The sequence below is a fragment of the Anser anser genome (assembly GCF_964211835.1).
Source record: "Anser anser genome assembly, chromosome: W".
Classification (NCBI taxonomy): Eukaryota; Metazoa; Chordata; class Aves; order Anseriformes; family Anatidae; genus Anser; species Anser anser.
The window spans coordinates 12,322,289-12,348,334 of NC_139731.1; the positions used below are offsets into that span (position 1 = coordinate 12,322,289).

General features: G+C 47.3%; 1 protein-coding gene across 1 annotated transcript in view; it reads left to right on the top strand.

Moving 5' to 3' along the window:
• Window positions 1-2,020: 2,020 nt before the first annotated feature.
• The window catches only part of LOC310888757 (ubiquitin-conjugating enzyme E2 R2-like), an 83,190-nt gene continuing 59,164 nt past the window's right edge, over window positions 2,021-26,046 (top strand). Inside the window, exon 1 of the mRNA XM_083815819.1 lies at window positions 2,021-2,254. Within this exon, the coding sequence (XP_083671945.1) occupies window positions 2,078-2,254 (177 nt within the window). The 5' untranslated portion in view covers window positions 2,021-2,077. The remainder of the gene's footprint in view (window positions 2,255-26,046) is intronic.

Here is a 26,046-nt window from a genome sequence, read left to right on the forward strand (position 1 = left end):
GGGGAGTGAGACATGGCTCCCAGTACCAGGAGGGGACTTCAGTGTCCACCTGCAGCACAGGCTGCCCCAGATCACTGCTGGATCCGTGACAGCTATCCCATGCATTCAGGAAAGTCCATGGGTCTGGAAAAGGTGGATTACAGGTCTAATGGTTACCCCTAGGGCTGTCCTCAGGGTGGAAAAGCAGTGAGTGGTGGTGGAGGAAAGGGAGAGGGGTGAAGCTACACAGGAGTGGAGGGATGGTCAGGCACAGCTTCTCCAGGTTGTTTGTCCAAGGAGCTTGGGCCACTGCAAGGTGAAGTAGCCCTGCCATGTGCAGAATGATGAAAGCAATGCCTAGCAGAAATGGATTAAGGACCTAGTCCTGGACAGAGTAACGTCCTGCAGCACTGAGTCCCACGGTCCAGTGAAGTAACCATTCCCCATTATCGGTTCCCACTTTCTGGACAGTGCCCTGTTGTTCTTGGTGCCTATGACTGCTTTGATCTTTTTAATTAATCTCATCTCTAAAGTAAACACTCCTCAATCTCTCTCTATTGCAGCATCTCAAGGTCCTTTACCATTTCATCCCTAGACTCCATGTAATCCAATGCCATAGATTTACATCAAGGTGTTATATGATTTTTACTTTCATTCATCCACAATTTTTATTTGACCGTAAGTACACAGAGAGCAGAAATATCCTTTTAGTAACTCTGACATTTTGGGGGACATTACAAATAATTCAGAACTCATCATAGCATTTAGCTGTTAAAATGATCCCCGTTAGAACCCCTTTAATTCCGTATCAGGTAATACGCATCGACTTTTCCATGTCGGTGCCGTGTTACCTCCTCATTATTTCTCCCGTCTTGGCCGAGGAAAGACTTCCAGCTCACACGTGCGTCTGTGCCAGGCATGCTGCAAGTAGCTGAGTGGCCCCATATGCTGACAGGCAGGTGTGTGCATTAACGCTTCCAGAAGCGAGACCCAGACTTGTGCCATCTGCAGTTGTGCTGTGCTGTTTGTCCTCCTTCTGGATCATCACTTTGTTCTTTGATTCCATACAGACTTGCTAAGGAATATGAGCTCGCAGGCACCGTCTGAGGTCTTAACCTTGCTTTTGTGTTCACAGCCCTGTGTGTGGAGCTGTGGTGGGCACCGCCTTGACTCTGGAGGCTTCTTTCCTCCTCGGGTGGATGGGAGGAAGGAACCCAAGCATTTTCTGGCTGTGGTACCTCATGCATCTGTGGAGCTATGTGAAAACAGCGCTGATGCCTATGGGAGCACTGTCTGTTTCGATGTCACCGTTGGGTGTTTGGGGATCGCTATGGGATGCTTGCCATTTCCCATAACACCTCTGTGTTTGGACCACCAGCCTCTGTGCCCAACAGCCTCCATAGGAAAATGGCCTCCGGACCATCAGCCTCTACACCCTTGCCCTGCAGTGCAGCAGCTCCATGGGGGACCATGGACCGGGACGTCAGGGAGAAGCCATGCCAGGATGGTGGCCACCCACCCTGCCCCTATCCCGGTGGTGCTCTTGCCGTCACCCAGCACCATTTGCCCACCAGGAACAGGGAACACATTGCTGTGGCTGATCCTTCCCCAACACCACACTGACATGGCTGCGTCCTCCACCCTCCAGAAGCCACCACTAAGAACATGGTGGGCATAACTAGGGGGGCAGTGGTGAAAGGAGGGGGTGCTGTTTCTTTAAGAACTCTGGTGGGGGCGTATCTCCACGGGGCTGGGGCGTGGTTCCACTGGGTGGGGGCGGGGCTACAAAGGGGGTGGGCGTGGTCACACATGGAGCGAGCGTGTCTCCGCGGAAGCCAGTGTCTACAGTGTCTACACAGGGAAAGGGCGTGGCTACAAGAGGGGCGGGCGTGGCTACAGGGTGAATGGGCGTGACCCGGTGGGCGGGGCGTGTCCCGGGGGCGTGGGGTGTGTCGCGGCGCGCTGAGGTCAGTGGCGAGCGGGCGCCGTCACAAAAGGAAGTGGCGGAAGGAGTAGTGGCCGGTAGTGTGGGGCGGGGCGGGGCGGGGCGGGGCGGGGGCCGGCAGCGGCGGGGGCCGGCAGCGGCGGGGGCCGCGCCATGGCCCAGCAGCAGATGAGCAGCTCGCAGAAGGCGCTGATGCTGGAGCTGAAGTCGCTGCAGGAGGAGCCGGTCGAGGGCTTCCGCATCACCCTGGTCGACGAGTCCGACCTCTACAACTGGGAGGTGGCGATCTTCGGGCCGCCCAACACCCTCTACGAGGGGGGGTACTTCAAGGTACGCTGTCTGCCTCGCGCCTCGGCCCGCCCGCAGGGCCTCCGACGCTGCCGCCGGCCTCTTTGTTGCCGCCGGCAGGTCCTGGCCTCCCCCTGCCGGGTCTAGGGGGGGCCGGGCCGTGACCCCGGCGGCCGCTGGGAGCCCTTCGGGCCGGGGGCCTCGCCCCCGAGGGGTTGGGATGAGGCTTGGGGGTGAAGCCGCGGCCTACCGGCCTTTTCTTCCTTTATTTTCTGCCTTTTTTTTTTTTTTCACTCCTTCCCTGTAGTTTTAGTTAAAGCAGAGGCTCCGTGGTGAGGTGAGGCCCTCCCCATCCCGGCCATGGTCACCCTGTGAGGTCGTGGGGGGAGCCTTGGTTGGAGGGTAGCTGGGGGTGCTGGCCTGCCAGGCTGCGGCTGCGCTTCTTGTTAGAATTTGGTGATGCTGTAGTGCTGTGCATTGGGTTGTGGGGGGTTTTGTCCCCCTGGTTGTCCTCCCTTCCCTCCCCAAACTTAAGAAGATGGCCCTCAAAGGGCTATGGTAATGCTTTGCGGGCAAAGGTAGATAATTGCTTCCACTTTCTTGCTCTCTGTCTTCCTGTTAGTCCAAAGAAAACTTCTGTGGTTGTTATTTTCCCACTTGTAAATACAGAAAGCAAGAAGTCTGTCACCTCCTCACCTGAAAGGAACAAGACTTAAAGAAGGCTGGCATGTTTTCCTTAAAATAAACAAAAGCTTTGGTGAAGCAAAAGATGCGTTGTGCTGGGCATCTCTCTCTGTGCTTCGTGGCCACTTGTGCTCTGGCAAAACTACGTTACTCCTGGCTTGTATCTCCCAGGAGTTACTGAGTTAGTGGTACCTCTGATGTCTTCCCTTTCCTGCCAGTCAGCCCTTTGGCTTTTGTCAAACCAAACAAAAGCTCAGAGGACCTCTTTGCTTGGCTAATGTACATCTTTGGTGCCTCTCAGGACCAAGGTTTAAGCACTCTGTCCCACAAAACCAAAATAACCTGTAGCTTGGGGAATAATGGGTTTGAGTCACGTTCAGTTTGGTCTCATGGTTTGGAAGGAAAGGAAGGTTTTGGCACGGGGCTTTCCTTTTGTAATGAGTTGGCTGGCTTACTCATGTACGTGTGATATGTATGTTCTTAGACTCACATCCATTATTACTTTGTCAGGAAGTCCCTGCAGTCTGGGATTGGTAACTAGGCTGTTTCCTATATTGGAAGGGACTGGCCACCTCTTCCTGCACTTGGATTAGTCATCACTTCTTTCAGAGAAATTACGAAGGGGTCAAAATATTTGGTTTATTAGCCACCTGGCCCATGTGTTTGTAACTGTTCTTGGAAAGAAAGCTGAAGCAGCCAGTGAAATGACTTGAGGATGTGAGAAACACTCTGTAGCCAATAACTTAGGCTCAGGCGAGGATCTCAGTGAAGTAGTAATTTATTCGCGATTGCAATGGCGGGCGCCCCACAAGCAGGAGCGCACCCACTAGTTCCAAAACACAGTTTATATACTTTTTGATGACAGGACCCTCCCCTGTTTCCCCACTGGAGTGGGTAATCCAGGTTCACAACCTATCTGATGCTTCACAGACAATGCATGGCCTTCAGTTGCCGGCCTGTTAAATTTCAAATTTCTTTTGACTTTTTTACAGTTTGAACTAGTAATGTTTCTTAACTTATCTGACTTGACACCGTGACTTTCACCTAATTGTTCTAAGGAGTCTGGTTGTCTGCATTTTACAAGGCTGCCTGCTAAGTTTTCTCATCACTGCAAGCATATCTCAATACCCCATTCCTTCCCTCTAAACAATGTAACTCTGCAAAAACAACACTTTTATTCCCACAGTTCCCCCCCCTTTTTTAAAAAAATTGTTGATTTTTTTGCAAAAATTTATCTAAGGTGTAATTTGGTAGATATGTTCCTCTTCTTCACCTTATTTGCTTTCCATCTCCTCTAATATCATCACCTTATCTGAGTAAGGTGGTGGCTTCATGGTCATTTGTTTCAATTAACCCCTGTACTAGTCCTCTTACACAGGGGATAATGCAACAACCAGCGGCTGTCAAAACTCCTGCTACTATGATCAAGGGCGTAAATATGCCTGATTTTTCTGTGAATTCCCTGGCAAGGGTGGTAAACCCTTGCAATGCTCTAGTTACTATGCCATCCGGGGCAGTATTGTTAGGGATAAAAGTGCAACAATGGTTGCTCAGTATCACACACACACACCTCCTTTCTCCGCAGGCATCATATCTAATGCTATTCTGCTTTCCCAAGCCATTTTGCTGGTGGCATCTAGTTGTTCAGCGATTCCTCTTATCGCATCCCTTGTATAATTTATGAATCTCTGCTGATTATAATAAATATAAGTAATCCAATCCACATTCTTATTGACTGTTACCCACCAGAACAGTGACTCAAACCCTGCAGCAATTTGATTCCTGGCTTCCTGTTCATCGGGAACTCCTCTAGGCACCCCAATAGAATCTATGTACGCTCTATCATCAAATGATACTCCTAAGCTTCTTTTACTTCTTCTGGGTATTTGTGATGTTTCTCTTTCAAATGCCAGGGTGAAGGGTATAGCTAATTGAACAAGTGCACAAGTGCCTCCCCAGTTAGATGGTAGGGTGGACCGTAAGATCTTCCCTGCACAGTACCACCAGAGATCTGCCCTGGGGATCTCAAGTCTTGAGCAGTTTCCCATCAAGTCCTCGGTAGCATTCAAGGTCCTCGTGCACAAGGCAAATTCTCCCAGATGCTGGGTAGCACTCACACCCTGCCGTGAGAGGCAAGCTGTATGGTTACCTATAGCTGTAGAGAATGCAGGGGGAACCCTGATATTGCTATCACGCAAGGAAGGGAATAGCAAAGAGAGAGACTTACAGGCCTCATTTCCCCAGGCAGTCTTCTCTTGGTACAATGCAATCATGCATCGCATCCCCTGGGAGTCCTTGGTCCACCCCAATGGGCAGGGCACTATCTGGGCAATCGGTCCTCCCGAGGCACAAGCATAGCAATCGCTATGGTTGAGACTCTGGACAGTATATTTGACCCATTCTATCCAGGCATTCACATCCCCATACCCTGTTTCAATCTCAAATGTTTGAACTGCCGCATTTCAAAGAGGGCCTCCTGTTTTCTCTCCTGTTTTCTCCTTGAGTTTCTCCCTTTCTCTGATGGCAAAAGAAGATCGTTTCCATACAGCTATTCTCAATCTGGCTGTTGGGTCTCTCCCAGTTATTTGTTCTCTCTGCTCGGTTGTCGTTGGGCATTTAAATCTCCACAAGCTAACACCTCACAAGCATCAAACATGACGGATTGTGGTACATAACCCTCTGTCACAGTCACCCATATTTTTATGGGGTATCCCGTCTTACTATTATCTGGTCATGCCTTTTCCAAGTTGCCAATTGACCAAGGCCTTCTCTGAGGCCTACAATCACTAGAAACAAAATTAATAATTGATTTTTCCCTGTCATTATTTTTAACCCTTAGGTTTCCAAATAATTATCAATACAAAGAATAAGATATACACTACTACTAGAACAAACCCCCCTTGGGAACACTTCAATTCACGATAGGTCTGTCCTTTCTCTCAATCACAAGTCACACTCATTAGTTATGTGTGAAAATAAAAGGTTAGTTTACAATTGCAAGCTCTTATCCCGCTCAGAGTCCACTATGAGATTTTTCTCTTCGATTTCAGCTTCCAACAAGCCTTCTGTAGGAACAGCTTCCCAGGTACTAGGGTCGACGGATGCCTTCACTCGAGTATAGTGAGTCCAACCTTTTTCCGCAGTTCCTATGGCTGTTTCAGTGGTTAGTAGTACTTGGAAGTGTCCTTCCCATTCAGGCTGCAGTTGATCCTTTCCAGGTCTGAATGAGGACCCAATTTCCCACGGGTCCTGAGAGATGACAAAGAAGAGGACAACCCCAGAATACAGTTCTTAAGAAAACTCTCTTGTTTCGAATTGTGGTATCTCATCCCTTCTGCCCAGATAGGGCAATCCGAACAGCATCTCCTATGGTGAAATTCCCATATCCTTTCTTGGTGCTGTCTGAACCTGTAGGAGTGCTAAAGGTAAGCATTTTACCCAAGGAAGTTGGGTTTCTAACACTAATTTAGTTAATTGCTTCTTTAATGTCTGGTTCATTCACTCCACCTCCCCAGAAGAGGAGGGGTGCCAGGGGGTGTAAAAATCCCACTCAGTCTCTAAGGCCTGCATTAACCCTTGCAGTACTTGTGAAGGGAAATGACTTCCTTGATCTGAATCAATGTTTTCAGCTATCCCATATCTAGGGACTGTTTGCTCCAGTGATACCTTAGCCACCGTGTTTGCAGTGGCAGATACCGAGGGGAAAGCTTACACCCATCCAGTCACGTGGTCAATTAGGACGAACAAGTACTTAAATCTCCCTCCTTTAGGTAACTCAGTAAAGTCTACCTGTATACTTTGTAAAGGTCGAATCCCTGGCTCCCGTCCCCCTCTAGGTGAGTTACAAATGACCTTTTTATTTGCCTTTTGACATATGGTACATCCTCTGCATATTTGCTTCACTAAAGTGTATATTCCTACACAGACATACTGTCTTAGCACAACATCACACATTGGTTGCACCTCCCAATGACTCTCTTGATGTAAAACATCATATTTGCCTCATTGGTGCTTTATTCAGCATTTCTCTCCCATCAGGGAATATCCATTTTCCCTCAGACTTCGTGGCTCCTGATTCCTTAAAGAAATCTCCCTCTTAAAACTTTTTAGTTCTTTCTTAGTTTTCAACAATTCCCTGAATCCTCTGGATTTATTCTCCGTTTTCCCTCAGACATTAGATGCCTTAAATACCTGACTTCTCTTTCTACGTATTGTAATTTATTTTTCAACACTCCCAAGCCCTGCTTTCCCAGAAAGTTGAATGGCTTGTTAGTGGCTTCCTTCACAACTGTTTTCTCCTGTGCTGACAATAAACGATCATCCACATTTTGTAACAGGAATTCCTCCTCGGGAGGTTGGAATTGCTCCAAAATCTGTTCTAGAACTTGCCCAAATAAATCGGTGGCCCTGTAAACCCCTGAGGTAAAACTGTCCATCTGTATTGTTGCTTCCGCCCCCACTTCAGAGTCTTTCCAGTCAGAGGTGAATATATCTTTGCTCTCAGGGCCTGAGAGCACCCCATTAATACCACTGTTATTCCAGTCTAACGATTTACTATTTGAATGCCCAATTTCATCATCAAATCCCTTCCCAACAAGTTAGTCCCTGCCTCGGGTACATACAATAATTGCCCAGAGATCATTTTATCCCCTAGTCTCAGCTTGGTATCCCCCAAAGGTGGCACTGTTATCCCAGCCCCTTCTACCCCCATCACATTTAGGGTTTCATTAGTTAATTTAAGCCCTGATACTTTACAGGCCAGTAATGACCTAGCTGCCCCAGTGTATTGGGTTCACCGCTGCCCAGAGCCAAGCCAAGCCATGAGCAACACAGTCCGTGCCTCTGTGAGAGCACATCCTTTAAAACAAAAACAAACAAACAAAAACCTGCTGCTCAACAGCAGCTGGGAGAGCGAGGAGTGAGAAACCTCCCCGCAGACACCAAAGTCAGCACAGAAGGAGGGGGTGGAGGCGCTCCAGGCGCCGGAGCCGAAGCCCCCTGCGGCCTGTGGAGAGGCCCCTGGTGGAGCAGGCTGCCCCCCCCGCCCCCCCCCTTCCCGATACTTGGGAACCTGACCAAACACCACAGCAAATATACCAAAACTTCTAGACTGTTACTTAGATAGTGCCTACATCCTCTTTCCCTGCTCATTCAACTTTCCCAACTCATTCAAAAAACAGCTCTGTCAAACATTACATACCACACCTTTAACACCTTCAATAACCCTTTTTAACACTTCTTCTTGTCTTTCTCCAGCCTGTCTGCCATTCCTTCATCTCTCTTCCTCTCTTTTCCATCCTGGCCCTGACTCCCCCTGAAGATTTTCTTCCTCTTTCTCCAACCCTCTGCCTCACTACCTGCTACACTGTCAATACCATTAGTTTCACTCTCTGCTTTTCCTTCTCATCTCCCCTCCTGACACACACCTTCAGGGCCTCCCACAGGAGGGCCCCCCAGTGACTGTTCACTACATCCCCCCCACCTTCTGGAGCATTTTCTGTGCATCTTGCCAGGCTTCAATCACAAAATGAACTTTCAAGAGCCCTTGGGATACCGGGTCCTCAGGATTCATCCCCAAGGACTTTCTCATTCTGACCCCAAGTCTCTCATATGATTTCTGTGTCGCACACTATTATTCTTCCAGCCAGGATCGGCAAGTGGGTATTTCTGCTCTGCTGGTATTACCCCTGGTCCTGGAAGATGAGCTCTTTCCCATTTTTGTATAGCAGCTCTCCTCCTGATCATTCCCATTTCTTTCCCTTTATAACAACATACTTATAGACATAATTCCCCTCCCCCAAGGGTATAAGTTAGGTCCTAGGAACTGGTCTAATAGTTCAGCTAGCCTGTTGGGGTCCTCAGTTAAAGACTTCATCTCCTTCTTAAAACTCCTAACCTCTCTGCTGGTAAGGAGGGGGGGAAGTTCACCTAAGAGGAGACACAGTTAGTGTTAGTACTGTTAGTATCAGGGAAGGCAAAATTCTCAGTACCTCTTCTACCTTGTTCTAATTCTTGCCAGAGCCTAGAGTACGCTCTTCTCTAGGGACAGTGTTAATTGCAGTCCCTGTCTCCCTTCCTGGAGCTGCTGCTGCTGGTGCAATATTAGGATTATAGGGAGCATAACTTGGCTCCTCCTCCGAAAAAAAAAAAGGAATCTTATTGTTTACACATAAATTTAAAGCCTGAATTTTCATCAGACCCGTATTTTGGCCAAAATACTGCTGTTTCCTTAATTGGTTCTTTTGTCCAGACTAATACACAATATTTAACCTTTTTCTTTTATCATCTCCTCTATTTTTGAGATTATTTTTCCAATTTCTTATAATTCTTCAGGAAGAACTGTCGGTAGGCACTCCCCCAGGGATATCTCCCTGTCCCCTGGAACCCATATTTCCCATTTTTCCTAGCCCTTGTCAGTGTGCTGCTACAGAAATTTCCCTCCTGCAGGGTACCACACACTAACGTTCCAATTCTGGAAAATGGGGCTGTACTCCCAAGCACTTCCCCGTGCAAGGGCTACCGCACACCTATGAGTTTACCAGATTCCCTGGTGTACTTCCGAGCACTTCCCCATGCCAGGATTACTGTACACCAAATTTCCCTGGTGTACTGCCAAGCACTTCCCTGTGCAAGGACTACCGCAAACCAAATTTCCCTGGTGTACTGCCAAGCACTTCCCCGTGCGAGGCTTACCGCACACCAAATTTCCCTGGTGTATTGCCAAGCACTTCCCTGTGCAAGGGCTTACCATACACCAAATTTCCCGAGACTCTTCCTTTCTCTCCCTTATCTCACGCTTCGTCCGTCTCCGGCCGCGCCCCTCGTGGAGTTACGGAACCGCGGATCAGGACTCCACACTCGCTTCGTACAAAAGTACGTCTCAATCACACGTCACACAGAGTCTCACCCGACCCCCAAGGCAATACTTCATATTTCTTACCTTGATCTGTGCACAGAGTTACCGGATCAATTCTTAAACCCGGAGTGCCTACCTTCTTCCCTTCCCCACTACTTCACGGATCCTGCCTCTTTAATCAGTCTCGGGCCCTCTGTCAGCTCTCCGCAGAACCGCCACCGCCGATGCACAGGACCCTGAAATCAGCGGGGCATGCCTTCCTGCTGCTGCGGCGGTGGGGCTCCCCGGTAGGTGACTGGATCCCGGACGAGCCCCCAAATTGTGAGAAACGCTCCGTAGTCAGTAACTTAGGCTCAGGCGAGGATCTCAGTGAAGTAGTAATTTATTCGCGATTGCAATGGCGGGCGTCCCACAAGCAGGAGCACACCTACTGGTTCCAAAACACAGTTTATATACTTTTTGATGACAGGACCCTCCCCTGTTTCCCCACTGGAGTGGGTAATCCAGGTTCACAACCTACCTGATGCTTCACAGACAATGCATGGCCTTCAGTTGCCGGCCTGTTAAATTTCAAATTTCTTTTGACTTTTTTACTGTTTGAAGTGGTAATGTTTCTTCACTTATCTGACTTGACTTGACACTGTGATTTTCACCTAATTGTTCTAAGGAGTCTGGTTGTCTGCGTTTTACAAGTTCGCCTGCTAAGCTTTCTTATCACTGCAAGCATATCTCAGTACCCCATTCCTTACCTTTAAACAATGTAACTCTGCAAAAACAACATTTTTATTCCCACAAGGATGTGCCTCTAGCAAGTGCAGATCTTGGCACGAGTGCTGGTGTTACCTTACCCCAGAATTGTGATTGCGATGGCTCTTGCTGTTCGGTGTCCTTGAACTGTACGGCCTTTTCCTCTAAATTCTTCTCCTGTTTGAGAGTAGGATGTCTCATGATGCCTCCATCCCCTCTGCAGCAGAGAATTCCCTTCAAGCAGTGTGACCAGAGCCTGTTGTATGGAGCTTCTAACCTCTCTTCTATAAGGAACCATGCCTGCTCGTTTTGTTTTGGTAGCATTCGATCTTTGGTTATTCACTCGAAATTCTCAGCTCCTCAGAAAGCAGTCTTAGACCCAGATTTTCTCCCAAGAGAGAAGGATTCCTGTTGTCCTGATCATGAAGTTCCTGACTTTTCTTTGTAGTGAGCCTTTACGGCAAACCTTAGGGTATGTTAGGCTTGGCTTAGAGATGAGACTGGTAAGACTGAAACTTTATTTGGTGGAGTTAACTTCATGATGTACTCATTTTTGAGTTAAATGCTACTGCAAATCAGTATTTGATTTATCTTTAAGGTTTCTTGGCTTGATAATTTAAATATCTATCTATCCTGTTCTATGTTTTTAGTTTTCTAAGACTAGGTAAGTAGAATTTGAAATAATAGTAAAAATAAAAGGTTATGTTGCGTAATTGTGCAGAATTTCATGGCGATGAGGGTTTGGCAATTTTTCTTCCATTTGCTTGAGGTGTAGTTCGAGGGCAGGGACTGGAAGGAAAGTTCAAAATCTTTTGCTTAAACTTAAGTGTAAATATTTTGACGAATACCTGCATTTAAAGTGACTTTAATAAAGTGTTAGTGATGCTTGATTCATGGTCAGGAAGCTTTCAGAACTGGTAACATCAGCTTTTGGCACCTCATTTATTCTTGGAGAAATATGACCTTTCTCTATGGATCGTTGAACTAGCTGAATAAACTGAAATGAGTGAAGTGTTCTCTCTGCACCTCTTTGAAAGGAGCTACTGCTGTTCAAAGCTGGTCTAACATTTTAACCGACTCTGGTTTCAGTTGCTAATCCAGTAATTGTATCATTTGATAAATTTAAGCAGAAAACACGTCCTGCTTAGTGCTTTTAAATTATTGATACCTTAGTGCAGGTCATAATAAAACCAGTAACTTCTGAAAACTTTAGCAACTGGTTTTTGCTAAGCTTATATCATCAACTACTCCATCCTGCTTAGCTCTGCTGCAGGACTTCATAGCTCAGGACCTCTCAGCTGGAGGGATAGGGCAGTAGCTTTCAGAAATGACCACTTCACACAGTGTGTGAAATGGTTTGGGCAGAGCAGTCCTGAACCTCATGTCCCCCTTGTACAGTTAGCTGAAGGTGCACATCTGCAGTGGAGGCTGGGTCATGAGTCCAAGTGTGTCTACACGGCTGTCTGCTCCCCTGACAGTCTCTGGCTTATCTAGTGACCTTCTGTGGCTATCCAGTCTGACTAAGAATAACATTTTGGGCAACCCTTTGCTTGAATTCCAGATTACCACCCTCAAAGAAGGAGTTAAGCTGTCTCGTGCACTGGTTACTTCTCATTCCCTGCTGGGGAGACAAAAGCATCACGTGGTCAGTGATGTAAAGCCCTACCAAGAGGTCCCAGGATGAGAGCAAATGTCCATCCCTCAGTTCCTGTCCCCAAGGCATTGTCTGTCAGTTTGACCGGAGTTTCTGCCAGCGTTCTGGCCTAAATCAGTTGTATTAGGCTACAGGTACTTGATTGCAGTAGGTGAACTTGATTTTTGGTCCCTGACTTATTCAGAACTTGCTTAAAGGAGAGAGGTGGGTAGACCTTGGGTGTTTAAGATATGATTTCCTCATAGCTGATTCAGCTGTTGAGGTTTTTTTGAATGGCAAAGGGAAGACTTCGCAGAATAAAATGTTTCCTGCCAGGGTCATAGATGGAGTTGTTTCTTTCTTCAGCTGGGGAGAACATGGTGTGATGGAACAGATTTCTGTATCAGGCTCTTGAGCTATGCAGTAGTTGTGAATTGCTCTTGAAATTATGGGAATATGTTTCTCTGGCTTTTCAGACAATAACTGTGTAGTGGAGAAGCAGATTGCACTGTAGTCTGCAGAACTGCATGTAAACAGTTTGTTCATGCCACCTTAAGCCACTTTTTTTTTTTTGCATCTGCTGCTTAAATGGGGAGCAGTACAACAGAGGTTATTAAGCTGCAGTCTGGTGATGATAGGTGCTAGTTGTGACATATCAGTGGCTGAGGCTTTTGTATGGTGAAACTTCTGCCATATCAGTTGCCAGTTGGTCTCTGGGTAATGTGTCCCTCAGTCTGCTTTGAAATCAATGTCATACTTTAATGCTGGAGCCTTCAAAACTTGGGGACTGATAAACCGTTGAGTGTTTCAATCAAGTGATGCTCTCAGGACACTAGCAGAACTATTAGAACATGCTTCCTGGTGGCTTATTTAAAGCTCTGTATGTTTGCTGCAGTTGTACCTTTGCAGCACAACTTCTGTCTTTTACAAATGTAAGTCTTATCATTTTATAGTTGAATAGTATTCTGCTTAGGTTGTGAGCAAACCCTTCAGTGAATGTGCAGGTAACAAAGTTTCTGTTTGTAAAACTTCCTATTAATCACGTAGCACTGCCTAAAAACGCAGTTTGACCAAGTATGCTGTGTCGAGAGGCATGTTTAATGTAGAGCAAGAATCAATATTAAAAGCTCCTTCAGAGGTGATTTGGGCTGGGTAGATGAAAATGAGTATACCTAACATGAAAGGAAACAAGCAAAATTAACTGTGTTGTTAGAGTTTGATAGTTCTTTTCTTAAGGCAATTTATTTCAGAAGGTATTTCTGCTACTTGAATGAGCAAGTCTTGACATGTAAGCTGGTGGGGGGGGGAAAGCAAGCGTTATGCTTAGTTTTCTTAAGTAATTTGGAGGCTGAGGCATTGTTTTCCATGGTTTTTGTAACTTTTTAACCATGTGCTGAGTTCTGTATTGTTGGATCTCAGCTTCTTTCAAGGGATTTGCTTGAATTCAAAGCAATTTGCAATATGTGGGAATACATTTTTCAGAGCAGATCAATAGAGAACTTTCTCCCACTTGTCTGATAGCAAGAATGAGTACCATGTTTAAAAATTTGGTACTGTAGACCAGTGTCCAGAAAGCTTGAAATTAAATGCTCAAGGAACTTCAATTTGTTTAAATGTTCTACCAGTTATATAATTCTAACTTCACAAAAATATTACTTGATGTCAAGAAAAAAGTGTGGTACTGTCTGCACAGAAGCCGACTTCTAAAAGCCTCTGGATTGCAAGCTCCTAGAGAATTTCTCTGGTGTACTTAATTTTCATTTTTTGTTGCCTTTTAGGTATCATTGATGCTAATAAGCAGAGGTTTGCAACTAAGGGGCATGGAACTGCTTACAAAGAGAATGTGCAACTGCTGCTGCAGGTCTCAAGAGCTCCCATGTGGAGCTGGCGGTCCCCGAAGTGGAAGAACAGCTAAGCCATCTGCAAGCAGGGAGGGAAGGCGCTGCTCCTGATGCTGGTTTACTGACACTAAGCACAGTTATGATCTTTGGCTCAAAGGCCTAAGAAATGCCTAACTGACTCTTGCTGTGCTGTTGCATGTAGATTTTTGGTAGGCTGCACAGACCCCTCCAGACCACTTTCTTCAGGGCAGCTGCCTCTCCTCAGGAGGCAGCAGGCAAGGTAATGATGGCAGCAAGCCCCTAGTTCTTCCCCTAGGGCTTCTCTCAGCCAGGTGGGATTCTTGTATATGTTCCGAAGGCAGATAATGATTTGCCAATCTGTTGCTACCTGAAAATACAAGTTTATGTGCAATTAGGCACTGCTGTATGGCAAGAGGAAAAGCTGCAGCACAGTCCATCTCTTCCATTTCCAGTCTAATGGCAAGCTTTTGACTTGGAAAAGATTAAGTACTGTTGGCTTGCATTTTTTTTCCATTGTTTGGCTCTATTTCCATGAGTTTGCACAGTTTCCATGAGTTTTTCCTGATTATTTCTCTTGCAGAATAGTAACTGTACCCCCACTTAGTAGCTGAATGCCTTTCAGTGGTGCATTAAGCAGGATAACTTGAGAGGTTAATATCTCTTAGAACCATAGAATCATAGAATATCCCGAGTTGGAAGGGACCCATAAGGATCATCAAGTCCAACTCCTGGCACCGCACAGGTCTGCCCAAAAGTTTAGACCATGTGACTAAGTGCACAGTCCCATCGCTTCTTAAATTCAGACAGGCTTGGTGCAGTGACTACTTCCCTGGGGAGCCTGTTCCAGTGGGCGACCACCCTCTCGGTGAAGAACCTCGTCCTGATGTCCAGCCTAAACTTCCCCTGCCTCAGCTTAACACCATTCCCGCGGGTCCTATCACTGGTGATTAAAGAGAATAGGTCACCTGCCTCTCCACTCCCCCTCGCGAGGAAGCTGTAGACTGCGATGAGGTCTCCCCTCAGCCTCCTCTTCTCCAGGCTGAACAGGCCAAGTGACCTCAGCCGTTCCTCATACGTCTTCCCCTCTAGGCCCTTCACCATCTTCGTCGCCCTCCTCTGGACACTCTCCAACAGTTTTACATCCTTTTTGTACTGTGGTGCCCAGAACTGCACACAGTACTCGAGGTGAGGCCGCACCAGTGCAGAGGAGAGCGGGACAGTCACTTCCCTCGACTGACTAGCGATGCCGTGCTTGATGTACCCCAGGATACGGTTGGTCCTCCTGGCTGCCAGGGCACACTGCTGGCTCATATTCAACTTGCTGTCAACCACAACCCCCAGATCCCTCTCTGCGGGGCTGCTCTCCAGCGTCTCGTCGCCCAGTCTGTACGTATAGCCAGGGTCTTCTGCCCCCTCGAGGTGTCTTTTAGCTATTATCTAAATCCCGTCTAATCTTTAATTCACGTAGTAACAAAATGCCCAATGTTTCAAATGAAGGTGCATGCTGCTTCTTCGTTAAGTTAGAAAGTCTTGTCTGTTCTTCATGATACTGCTACTTTTGCTGGATCTGCCTAACACAATTTTTATGGCTTTCTGGCAGTAACGCATATTGTGGCCATAAGTTATTCAAAATGCTAAGGAAAAAAGGCATTGAGGCTCAACTCTTCTTAAAAGCTTAAGTGTTAAAATTCTGTGAATGACAGTAACATCTCTTCTCCTGTATAATTCTGTAAGTGTCAAGTAGCTATTTCTTGAGTCAATCCCAGTCATGTTTAAACAATCCTCTATAGAGGACCTGTTGTCACTTCCCTTATGAAAGACTAGTGAACTTCTAAATGGAATTAGGCATTTTATATTGCTGTATGAAGCATATAAAAATGAAAGCTTTGAGACCGACATATGAAATGATTTCCATTTTTCAATGACTGCCAGAAACCTGAAGGCTTATGTGCTTCAAAATTTGACTAATGCTTTCTGTGAAATGTAACTGACTTTTTTTCTTTTCCTGCTGGTAGCAGTCTTCCATTTCTGTGGAAGAAGCTTGGCTGCCTTTGGCCTGAAATATGGCAGTAGTGATACTGCTAGGGGAAGCTGGATAGGTAAGATAGACTTCAGCGAGACCAAATATCTAGCTTTTACACTGTGAATTGGGCTGGATTATTTTTGAAAAGTCATTAAAAAGTTTGTTTTGATCCTCAGAGGATTATGGGTAGGCTTGTCAGGAGCTAAACACCAGCCTAGTCAGGGTCATTGCAGAAAGTCACTCTGGAGCTCCATTTCAAGTGGCAATAACAGCACAGTTCGTGTCTTGGACCCGTATATCTATGGCTATTCTCCAGCTAGAAGGAGGTTATAGTTGTATTGGCTACTGCTGATAAGGGATGAGATCAATAGGCTGCTGATCTTGGCTGCTTTCTTCTGGATGTTATGGAGTAAGTCTGGCTTCTAGTGCTGTTAGAGGTAATATTTGGATTTCACTGATTTGAAGCAGCTTGCTTAATGTTCAGCTTGGACAAATTGAACTTTCATCCAAGTTGTAAGGTTATCCGGTACCTACTAAGTATGTAAATGTTCATTTCTGTGATGTAAGCAATATGTTTCTGCTGGGGCTTTTCAACTGGGGACCATATTTGGCCTTCAAGGGACAAATAAGTAGCATGCTGTGGCAGTCAACAAAGCTGTGCTGCTTAATAGGAACATCCATGGAGGCTGCAGCTAAGCTGGCTGGTGCAGGCATGTTGCTGAGTGGTGGGGCAGGCCAGGTTGGGCTAAGGGCTGTTTGTAACCATCCCAGAGCGTGGTACTGCCTGTTCTCAGGCCTGACAGGGATGCAATGAAACATCACATAAGGATTTCCTCAACAATTTTTGGCATATCCTTGAAATCTTCCTTGCTGTCTAGGTAGGAAATGCTGTGTACTGTGAGGTTAGATGTGTTAATATGGCAGATGCATCTAGGTGTGCTTGGCCACAAAAGACCTATCATTGTGGTGCTGTCAGGCTTTTTTTAATCTGTCTTGGGGTCTTTGGGGATCCAAGCCCATTTCAAGTGTCTCCCTCCTCCTTCATCTCATTCCCTGTACTGGGCTGGCTGAACTTCAGGGCATGACTGAGAGCTGACTGACATAAAGCCACCACTTGTGACCTAATTAGAGCTCCTGGTTTCCAGCCTTGTTCTGTTTCATCTTTCCCTCTGTAGCTATCCGCTTTAAGAATGGGGATGACTTTCACCTATTTTCAAGAGAGTAGTGAAGTATTTTTGACCTGCCTACTCTAATCAAGACTTCAAAGGTGGCTAACTTCTGCTATTGCCACTTGCCGAGGCGATCGGCTCCGGGGCAGGCGCGTTCTGCAGCGGAGCGGGGGATCGGGACAGGCAGGGCTTTTTTTCCGACATCGAGGCAGCTCGAGGGAACCGCCGGGACCCGGCAGCCCCCGCGAGGGAGGCGGACGAGGCGTAGGTGGAGCCAGCAGCGCCCCCCCCCGGCCGTTCAGAATCAGCCCCTAGGGAGCGCGGCGACCAGGAGCGCGGGGAACAGGGCGGGCAAACAGGGCGGGGCGCGGCAGTTCGCGCAGGGAGGGCAGAAAGTTCCCCCCCTGCCCATACGAACAACTCCTCTAACGGCTGTTGACCGCTAGCTGGGCTGCAATGGTCTACACCAGGCAGACTGCTCTCTCTAGGAAGTCTGTAACCACCCAGACTGACTGCCCGCTCAAAAATGCGGCAGTTCAGGTCTCTGGGTGCAGGGAGTGCCTGGGCCTGTTGCTGCCATCTGAGGGAGGCAGAGGCACCATGTGTGTGAGGTGTGAGCAGGTGGATGACCTGGTCAGCCTGGTGGCAGAGCTCAGGGAGGAGGTGGAGAGGTTGAGGGCTATCAGGGAGTGTGAGCGGGAGATAGACTGGTGGAGCGACTCCCTGCAGGGCCTGAAGGAGAGGTACTGGGGTGAGACACCCCAAATGGGGGTGGACCCCCTGCCCTGTCGCTGTCGGGCAGAGGGAGGGGACCTAGGAGTTGAGGAGGATTGGAGACAGGTCCCTGCTTGACCTTGCAGGCAACGCCCCCCCCCCACTGCCCCCACCTTCCCAGGTGCCCTTACACAACAGGTTTGAGGCCCTGGAGCTTGAGAGACCGGTGGGTGAGGGCGAGGTAGAAAGTCTACCCAGGAGGATGCCTAGGGCGAGGAAGCCGACTCCACGCCTCAGGACTGCCTCCACCAAGAAAGATAGAAGGGTGATCGTAGTAGGTGACTCCCTTCTCAGGGGAACAGAGGGCCCTATATGTCAGCCTGACCTTACCCATAGGGAAGTCTGCTGCCTCCCTGGGGCCAGGGTCAGGGATGTTGCCAGAAAGCTTCCCAACCTGGTTCGCCCCTCTGACTACTCCCCTCTTTTGATAGTCCAGGCTGGCAGTGATAATATTGATGAGAGAAGCCTGAAGACTATCAAACGGGACTTTAGGGGACTGGGACGGTTAGTGGATGGAGCGGGAGTACAGGTGGTGTTTTCGTCCATCCCTACAGTGGCAGGGAGGGGTACAGAGAGGATACAGAAAGCCCACCTGATTAACACGTGGCTCACAGGCTGGTGCCAACACAGAAATTTTGTTTTTATTGACCATGGGGCGCTTTACTCGGCACCCGGCCTGATGGCCCCAGACGGGTCCCTATCTCCAAGGGGAAAACGGATCCTAGGCCAGGAGCTGGCGGGGCTCATAGAGAGCGCTTTAAACTAGGTAAGAAGGGGGACGGGACTGAAATAAGGCTTGTTGGAGCTGTGCCAGGGGGAACGATGGCAAGGCCGGGGGAGAAGGCAATGGCCCGACTGAAGTGCATCTACACTAATGCACGCAGCATGGGTAACAAACAAGAGGAGCTGGAAGCCATCGTGCAGCAGGCAGGCTATGACTTGGTCGCCATCACGGAAATGTGGTGGGACCACTCTCATGACTGGAGTGCTGCAATGTCTGGCTATAGGCTCTTCAGAAGGGACAGGCAGCACAGAAGGGGTGGTGGTGTGGCTCTCTATATTAGAGAGTGTTTTGATGTTGAGGAACTCGAGGCTGGGAATGATAAGGTTGAGTCCCTATGGGTTAGGATCAGCTAGAAGGCCAACAAGGCAAGCATCCTGGTGGGGGTCTGTTATAGACCACCGAACCAGGATGAGGAGACAGATGAGGAGTTCTACAGGCAGCTGGCAGAAGTTGCGAAATCGTCAGCGCTTGTTCTCATGGGGGACTTCAATTTCCCAGACATATCCTGGAAGCACAACAAAGCTCAGAGGAAGCAGTCTAAGAGGTTTCTGGAGAGTGTGGAAGCTTCCTGATGCAGCTGGTTAGAGAGCCTACCAGGGGAGGTGCCCCGCTAGACCTTCTGTTCACAAACAGTGATGGACTGGTGGGAGATATGGTGGTCAGGAGCTGTCTTGGGCAGAGTGACCACAAAATGGTTCAGTTCTCTATTCTTGGCGAAGTCAGGAAGGGGACCAGTAAAACTGCTGTCTTGGACTTCCGGAGGGCTGACTTTGAGCTGTTCAGGACACTGGTTGGCAGAGTCCCTTGGGAGGTGGTTCTGAAGGGCAGAGGAGTCCAGGAAGGCTGGGCGCTCCTCAAGAAGGAAATCTTAATGGCTCAGGAGCGGTCCGTCCCCATGTGCCCAAAGACGAGCCGGCGTGGAAGAAGACCGGCCTGGCTGAACAGAGAGTTGTGGCTCGAGCTTAGGAGAAAAAGGAGGGTTTATAATCTTTGGAAAAGAGGGTGGGCTACTCAAGAGGACTATAAGGATGTTGCGAGGCTGTGCAGGGACAAAATTAGAAAGGCCAAAGCTCATCTGGAGCTCAATCTGGCTACTGCTGTTAAAGATAACAAAAAATGTTTTTACAAATACATCAGCACAAAAAGGAGGACTAAGGAGAATCTCCATCCTTTACTGGGTGCGGGGGGGAAACTTAGTTACAAAAGATGAGGAAAAGGCTGAGGTGCTTAATGCCGCCTTTGCCTCAGTCTTTAGCGGCAAGACCAGTTGTTCTCTGGATACCTGGTACCCTGAGCTGGTGGAAGGGGATGGGGAGCAGGATGTGGCCCTCACTATCCATGAGGAAATGGTTGGCGACCTGCTACAGCACTTGGATGTACGCAAGTCGATGGAACCCAATGGGATCCACCCGAGGGTACTGAGAGAACTGGCGGAGGAGCTGGCCAAGCTGCTTTCCATCATTTATCGGCAGTCCTGGCTATCAGGGGAGGTCCCAGTCGACTGGCGGCTAGCAAACGTGACGCCCATCTACAAGAAGGGCCGGAGGGTAGACCCGGGGAACTATAGGCCTGTTAGTTTGACGTCAGTGCCAGGGAAGCTCATGGAGCAGATTATCTTGAGTGTCATCACGCGGCACTTGCAGGGCAACCAGGCGATCAGGCCCAGTCAGCATGGGTTTATGAAGGGCAGGTCCTGCTTGACGAACCTGATCTCCTTCTATGACCAAGTGATGCGCTTGGTGGATGAGGGGAAGGCTGCGGATGTGGTCTACCTTGACTTCAGTAAGGCTTTTGACACCGTTTCCCACAGCATTCTCCTCAAGAAACTGGCTGCTCGGGGCTTGGACTGGTGTACGCTTCATTGGGTTAAAAACTGGCTGGGTAGCCGGGCCCAAAGAGTCGTCGTGAATGGAGTTAAATCCAGTTGGAGGCCGCTCACTGGTGGAGTCCCCCAGGGCTCAGTGCTGGGGCCAGTCCTCTTTAATATCTTTATCGATGATCTGGATGAGGGGATTGAGTGCACCCTCAGTAAGTTTGCAGACGACACCAAGTGAGGTGCGTGTGTCGATCTGCTCGAGGGTAGGAAGGCTCTGCAGGAGGATCTGGATAGGCTGGACCGATGGGCTGAGGCCAACTGTATGAAGTTCAACAAGGCCAAGTGCCGGGTCCTGCACCTGGGGCACAACAACCCCAAGCAGTGCCACAGGCTGGGAGATGAGTGTTTGGAAAGCTGCCTGGCAGAGAAGGACCTGGGAGTATTGGTTGATAGTCGGCTGAATATGAGCCAGCAGTGTGCTCAGGTGGCCAAGAAGGCCAACAGCATCCTGGCTTGTGTAAGAAGCAGTGTGGCCAGCAGGACTAGGGAGGTGATTGTGCCCCTGTACTCGGCTCTGGTGAGGCCGCACCTCGAGTACTGTGTTCAGTTTTGGGCCCCTCGCTACAGGAAGGACATGGAGGTGCTCGAGCGAGTCCGGAGAAGGGCAATGAAGCTGGTGAGGGGTCTGGAGAACAAGTCTTACGAGGAGCGGCTGAGGGAGCTGGGGTTGTTTAGCCTGGAGAAGAGGAGGCTCAGGGGCGACCTCATCGCTCTCTACAGGTACCTTAAAGGAGGCTGTAGCGAGGTGGGGGTTGGTCTATTCTCCCACGTGCCTGGTGATAGAACGAGGGGGAATGGGCTGAAATTGTGCCAGGGGAGGTTTAGGTTGGATGTTAGGAAGAACTTCTTTACTGAAAGGGTTGTTAGGCATTGGAATGGGCTGCCCAGGGAAGTGGTTGAGTCACCATCCCTGGAGGCCTTTAAGAGACGTTTAGATGTAGAGCTTAGTGATACGGTTTAGTGGTGGACTTGTTAGTGTTAGGTCAGAGGTTGGACTTGGTGATCTTGGAGGTCTCTTCCAACCTAGACGATTCTGTGATATTAAAACAAAAACAAGCTTGCTGGTGATGTTAGGGGGAACCTGTGTGATACTTCAGCAAATCTAGCGAAGTTCTGAGTAGAGGTTGGTGGACAGAACAAAACTCTTCAGGTGTTGGAATCTATGTCGATTGTATCTCGAACTCCTGCATGCACAAGTTTATTTGTGATCTCCTAGCTGTATTGATCAGCATGAATTATTTTGTAGGTGGGTGTATTGATAAGTTCTAGGGTTTTCCTTCCTTTCTCTTCTTTACTTGAGTATAAATCTCTTGTACTCTAGCAAGAAGAATAGATAACTGTCTTTCTTGGATCAAACTTGGTGTGTGTATATATAGCTTTTTTCTCTACTTTTGTAATGTTAACTGTTATGACTATCTCTATAATTATACATATTTTATTATATAAAGTATGTATGAAGAATGTATTTTATGGCAGAAGAGCATAAATATGGCATAGAAGAATCCTTATGATTAGAAAGGACTTCAGTTATGTTAAACTATTTGGTTGCAATACATTACTTGTGCAACTGTGGTAATGCAGTAAAGCTGAGGATGAGGGAACTTAAGTAGAGCCTAAAGCCTACTGTTAATCCATGGTTAGATCATAATTTGTAGATTAATGACTAGATGCCAACTTGAAATAAAAAGGTTGTGGGAGATGAGCTGCTTCCTTTTGGGAAGGCTTTCTGTCTGTTTCTGGGTGCTCTTATGGCCATCCAAGCATTGTCTTCTGCTAGGTATCAGCTAGCAGGCTTCCTTCAGTAATTGTTTTGTTGAGTTTTTTTTAGTACAGCTATTAAATACTGCTGTGTCACACTTAACTCTGAATGTGAATGGCAACAATGGACTGGGTGAAAGATGCACAGTCCAGAATTCATCCTGTTAGGCCTTTTGTGTGGGTGAAGCATGGCACTTGTTGAGAACAGTCTGTGGGTACTGCACAAACAGGATGAAAGAGCCCATACAATGCATTAGTTTAGAACTGTAGAAGACTGTAAGAAGTGCTCTTCTGAAGGCTGTGGGGCTAGGATTGGAAGAGTTATGTAGAAGCGTGAGGGTTCTGTATAGTTTTGATTGTCAAGGAACGCTTTGGCCCTGCCTTACAACAGTAAGAGGCAGTATAATTTAGTGAATAGGATATGAACCAAGTCTCTTATCTGTAATGGGTTTGTGTGCATGATCCTGGATAAGTTAACATTTTTATATAAAATGGTTATATCTTGTAATAGCATAGTTGACTAAATCTGTAGGTAGAAAGCATTTTGCTTTTTATAAATAGCACATGGGAAAGCTTTCTTCCAAAACGAGTTCAACTTGTATGTTTACAAGTACAGTATTTAAATTTGGAACAGCTGAAGAAATTGTCAAGTAAATAGTTTTCAGGCTGCTTAAGCACAAAAGCAAAGGGATTTTTGGAATAAGAACTTCTACTTATTCCTGGCTTTAAAAAAAAAAGAATTAAAAAAAAGAAGAGCAATTTTCTGAAGCGCCCCAGCACAGATCCTGATGTACTGACAAGTCACACTCCTCTGCACAGACTTTGTCCATGAGGCAGCTGTAGCAATTCTCTAAGAGCAAAAATAAAGCTGGGGTTGTATAGCTTAACCTGGGGGAGGAGGGGGACATTCCTGGTGTTGAAGAGAAAGCTGTCAAGGCCTGGGCATGTAGGCTTTTGCTGGGGGAGACTTAGGCTATGCAGGCTTCACAAATAATTCTCAGAAACAGTGTATTGGGAAATAATCTGGGTAAACTTCTGAGTGTTGGAGGAGGTAGAGCTATGCTCTGGCTGCCTCATCGCTTCAAATGTCAGAGGGATCTGCACTGATTTCAGAGCTGGGTAGCTCTCATTTCCCACCTCTGGGATTTCTGTCTTGTACTGTCTTAATTGTTCCAGCTCCTGTGCTCTTCTACTGCAACCAGCCCAGGTCTTCTCTCCTGTGCTTTGAAGATTAGGTTCAAAATAAAGCCTCTCAGCATAGTGAAACCGGCACGCAGGATTTGTGTCAAGTGTGGAAGTGTGAAAGAGTTCCTGGCTCTGTAGCATGGCCAGGGGAGCAGCCTGGTGAGTTGCTTTATGGATCTGGTGTGTTTGCAGAGCAAGATTTGGTTCTAGTAAAGACGAGGTTTTAAAGTGTATCATTGACATGCCTCCGAGTTCTGTTATGCTTGTCACCTGAAGTGCAATTACCTAGGCTATGCCACAACACTGAGCTTAAAACACATGGGCAGAAAGCCAAATTCTACACTTAGTAAGCACTTTAAATAGAAAACTACAGCACAACTGACCTGCAGGTACCTTTCCTTTTATAAAGAAAGCTGGTGTTTCTAACTGCTAAAGGCTTCTTCACTTCAATTTTGAATGTATTGATAAGTGCAGTTTCATTATACGTATTCACCAAAATAATGTTTGACCGTAGCTTAATGTGATTGCAGTGTAGAGTTTGAGGTTCAGGCAGAGCATAGCCTTTTCCTGTTCTAATTTTGTTAATTTTGTATTAATAGGTACAGTGAAAGGAATGCTCGGTGCTTTCTCCATTAATGCTGTTTCAACCGTGGCAAATAACCAAGGTTTGCAGTATTAAACCGTTGAGATCATTTTATAGTGTTTAAGTATGTCTGCATTGCAGCAATGGCATATTCAACCTGTCTCAGACCACTGTGGTGCTTAGTAGCAACAGCTCGATATTTAATACGAGTTGTGAAGTGACCCAGCTTATGAGTTGGTTTTGCAGCCCGTGCCTAATCCCATGTTGCCATGGCTAAACAGCCACCGGTGTCCAGGCTCGCTGGTATGAGGCTTCTTCAGTTGCAGCTGTAAATCTGTGTGTGAGTTGCAGCAACGATGGCCTTGTAAAGCCAAGAGGCTGCATTGCACTGTTCTAAGTGGTGATGGTACTGAAATGCTGGTGGGTTTGTTGGCAGGAGAATTTAACCTGCTCATGCTGCTCCTCTTGGTGTTACAAGATGTGCATTCTGATATAAGATACTGCAATTGACACAGTGATATTTTCTTTCCCATGTCTAACACGGATGAACTGGGAGAAGTAGAGCACTGCAATATCTCATTTCCCCCCCCTCTTACTTTTGTGAAGCTTTTAGGAAGTGAGCGGTGTCTCCCGAGCCCTTGGCTGCTGGCCGAGCTCAGCTTGCCTGGCCAATGGCTTCTGTGGTTACCTGGGGACTGGAGGCTGGCAGTGACTCGCCTCGTTAAAATGTGCCTGTAACTCCCTTATTAGTTTCTCAGTGGAAGTTCTGTGATATTCAAGTATGTTGTGGTTTAACCCGGCTGGCAGCTAAACACCACACAGCCGTTCGCTCACCCTCCCCCCTCCCTCTCTGGGATGGGGGAGAGAAACGGGAAAGTGAAGCCGGTGAGTTGAGATAAAGACAGTTTATTAAGACAGGAATATAATAATAACAATAATAATAATAATAGTGATAATGATAATAGTATTAATAATAATAATGTGTAAGAAAACAAGTGATGCACAACGCAATTGCTCACCACCCGCTGACCGATGCCCAGCCTATCCCCGAGCAGCCGGCCCCCCACCCCGGCCAGCCACCCCTATATATTGTTTAGCATGACGTCAGATGGTATGGAATACCCCTTTGGCCAGTTTGGGTCAGCTGTCCTGGGTCTGTCCCCTCCCAGCTCCTGCTGCACCCCCAGCCTGCTCGCTGGCAGGACAGAGCGAGAAGCCGAAAAGTCCTTGGCCTGGTGTAAACACTGCTCTGCAACAATTAAAACATCAGCATGTTATCAGCGCTCTTCTCATCCTAATCCAAAACATAGCACCCTACCAGCTATTATGAGGGAAAATTAACTCTGTCCTAACTGGAACCAGGACAAAGTATAAATATATATATTATATACAATATATATATAAATATACATATATATGGATGTGTGTTTCAAAGGTCGAGTTTGATAGGTATTCTAACAAATATTGAGTCACTCTCTGCTCATGGTAACAAAAAACAAAATAGAATGAGACTTAAATTATTGAAAGTGACAGCACAGGAATGCATAAACTTGGTTTGGATGTGTACCTCTGTGATCATATCTTCCCCTTCATCGCCTCAGTGCCCTGGAATTTAAGGTATCAGACTTCTAGCTTTAAAGGAAACCTTTCTTTTGAGGGTATAATGGAAACAAATCTCTTTCTACAGAAGAGGAAAAGTTCCTATTAAAGGAAGTTGAGTTTCTTAGGACAGAAGACCTCAAAAGCTAATAAAAGCTTAAAAAAGAAAAAGCTGAACTTCAAAATGACTGCTCCTGGCAGCTGATTTCCTAGAAGTCATGGTGAACTGAAGGGAAGCCCAAGATAGATGAGCTGAGGTGCTGGTCTTGATGAAGCAGTTGTCTTGGCAACTGCAGTCACT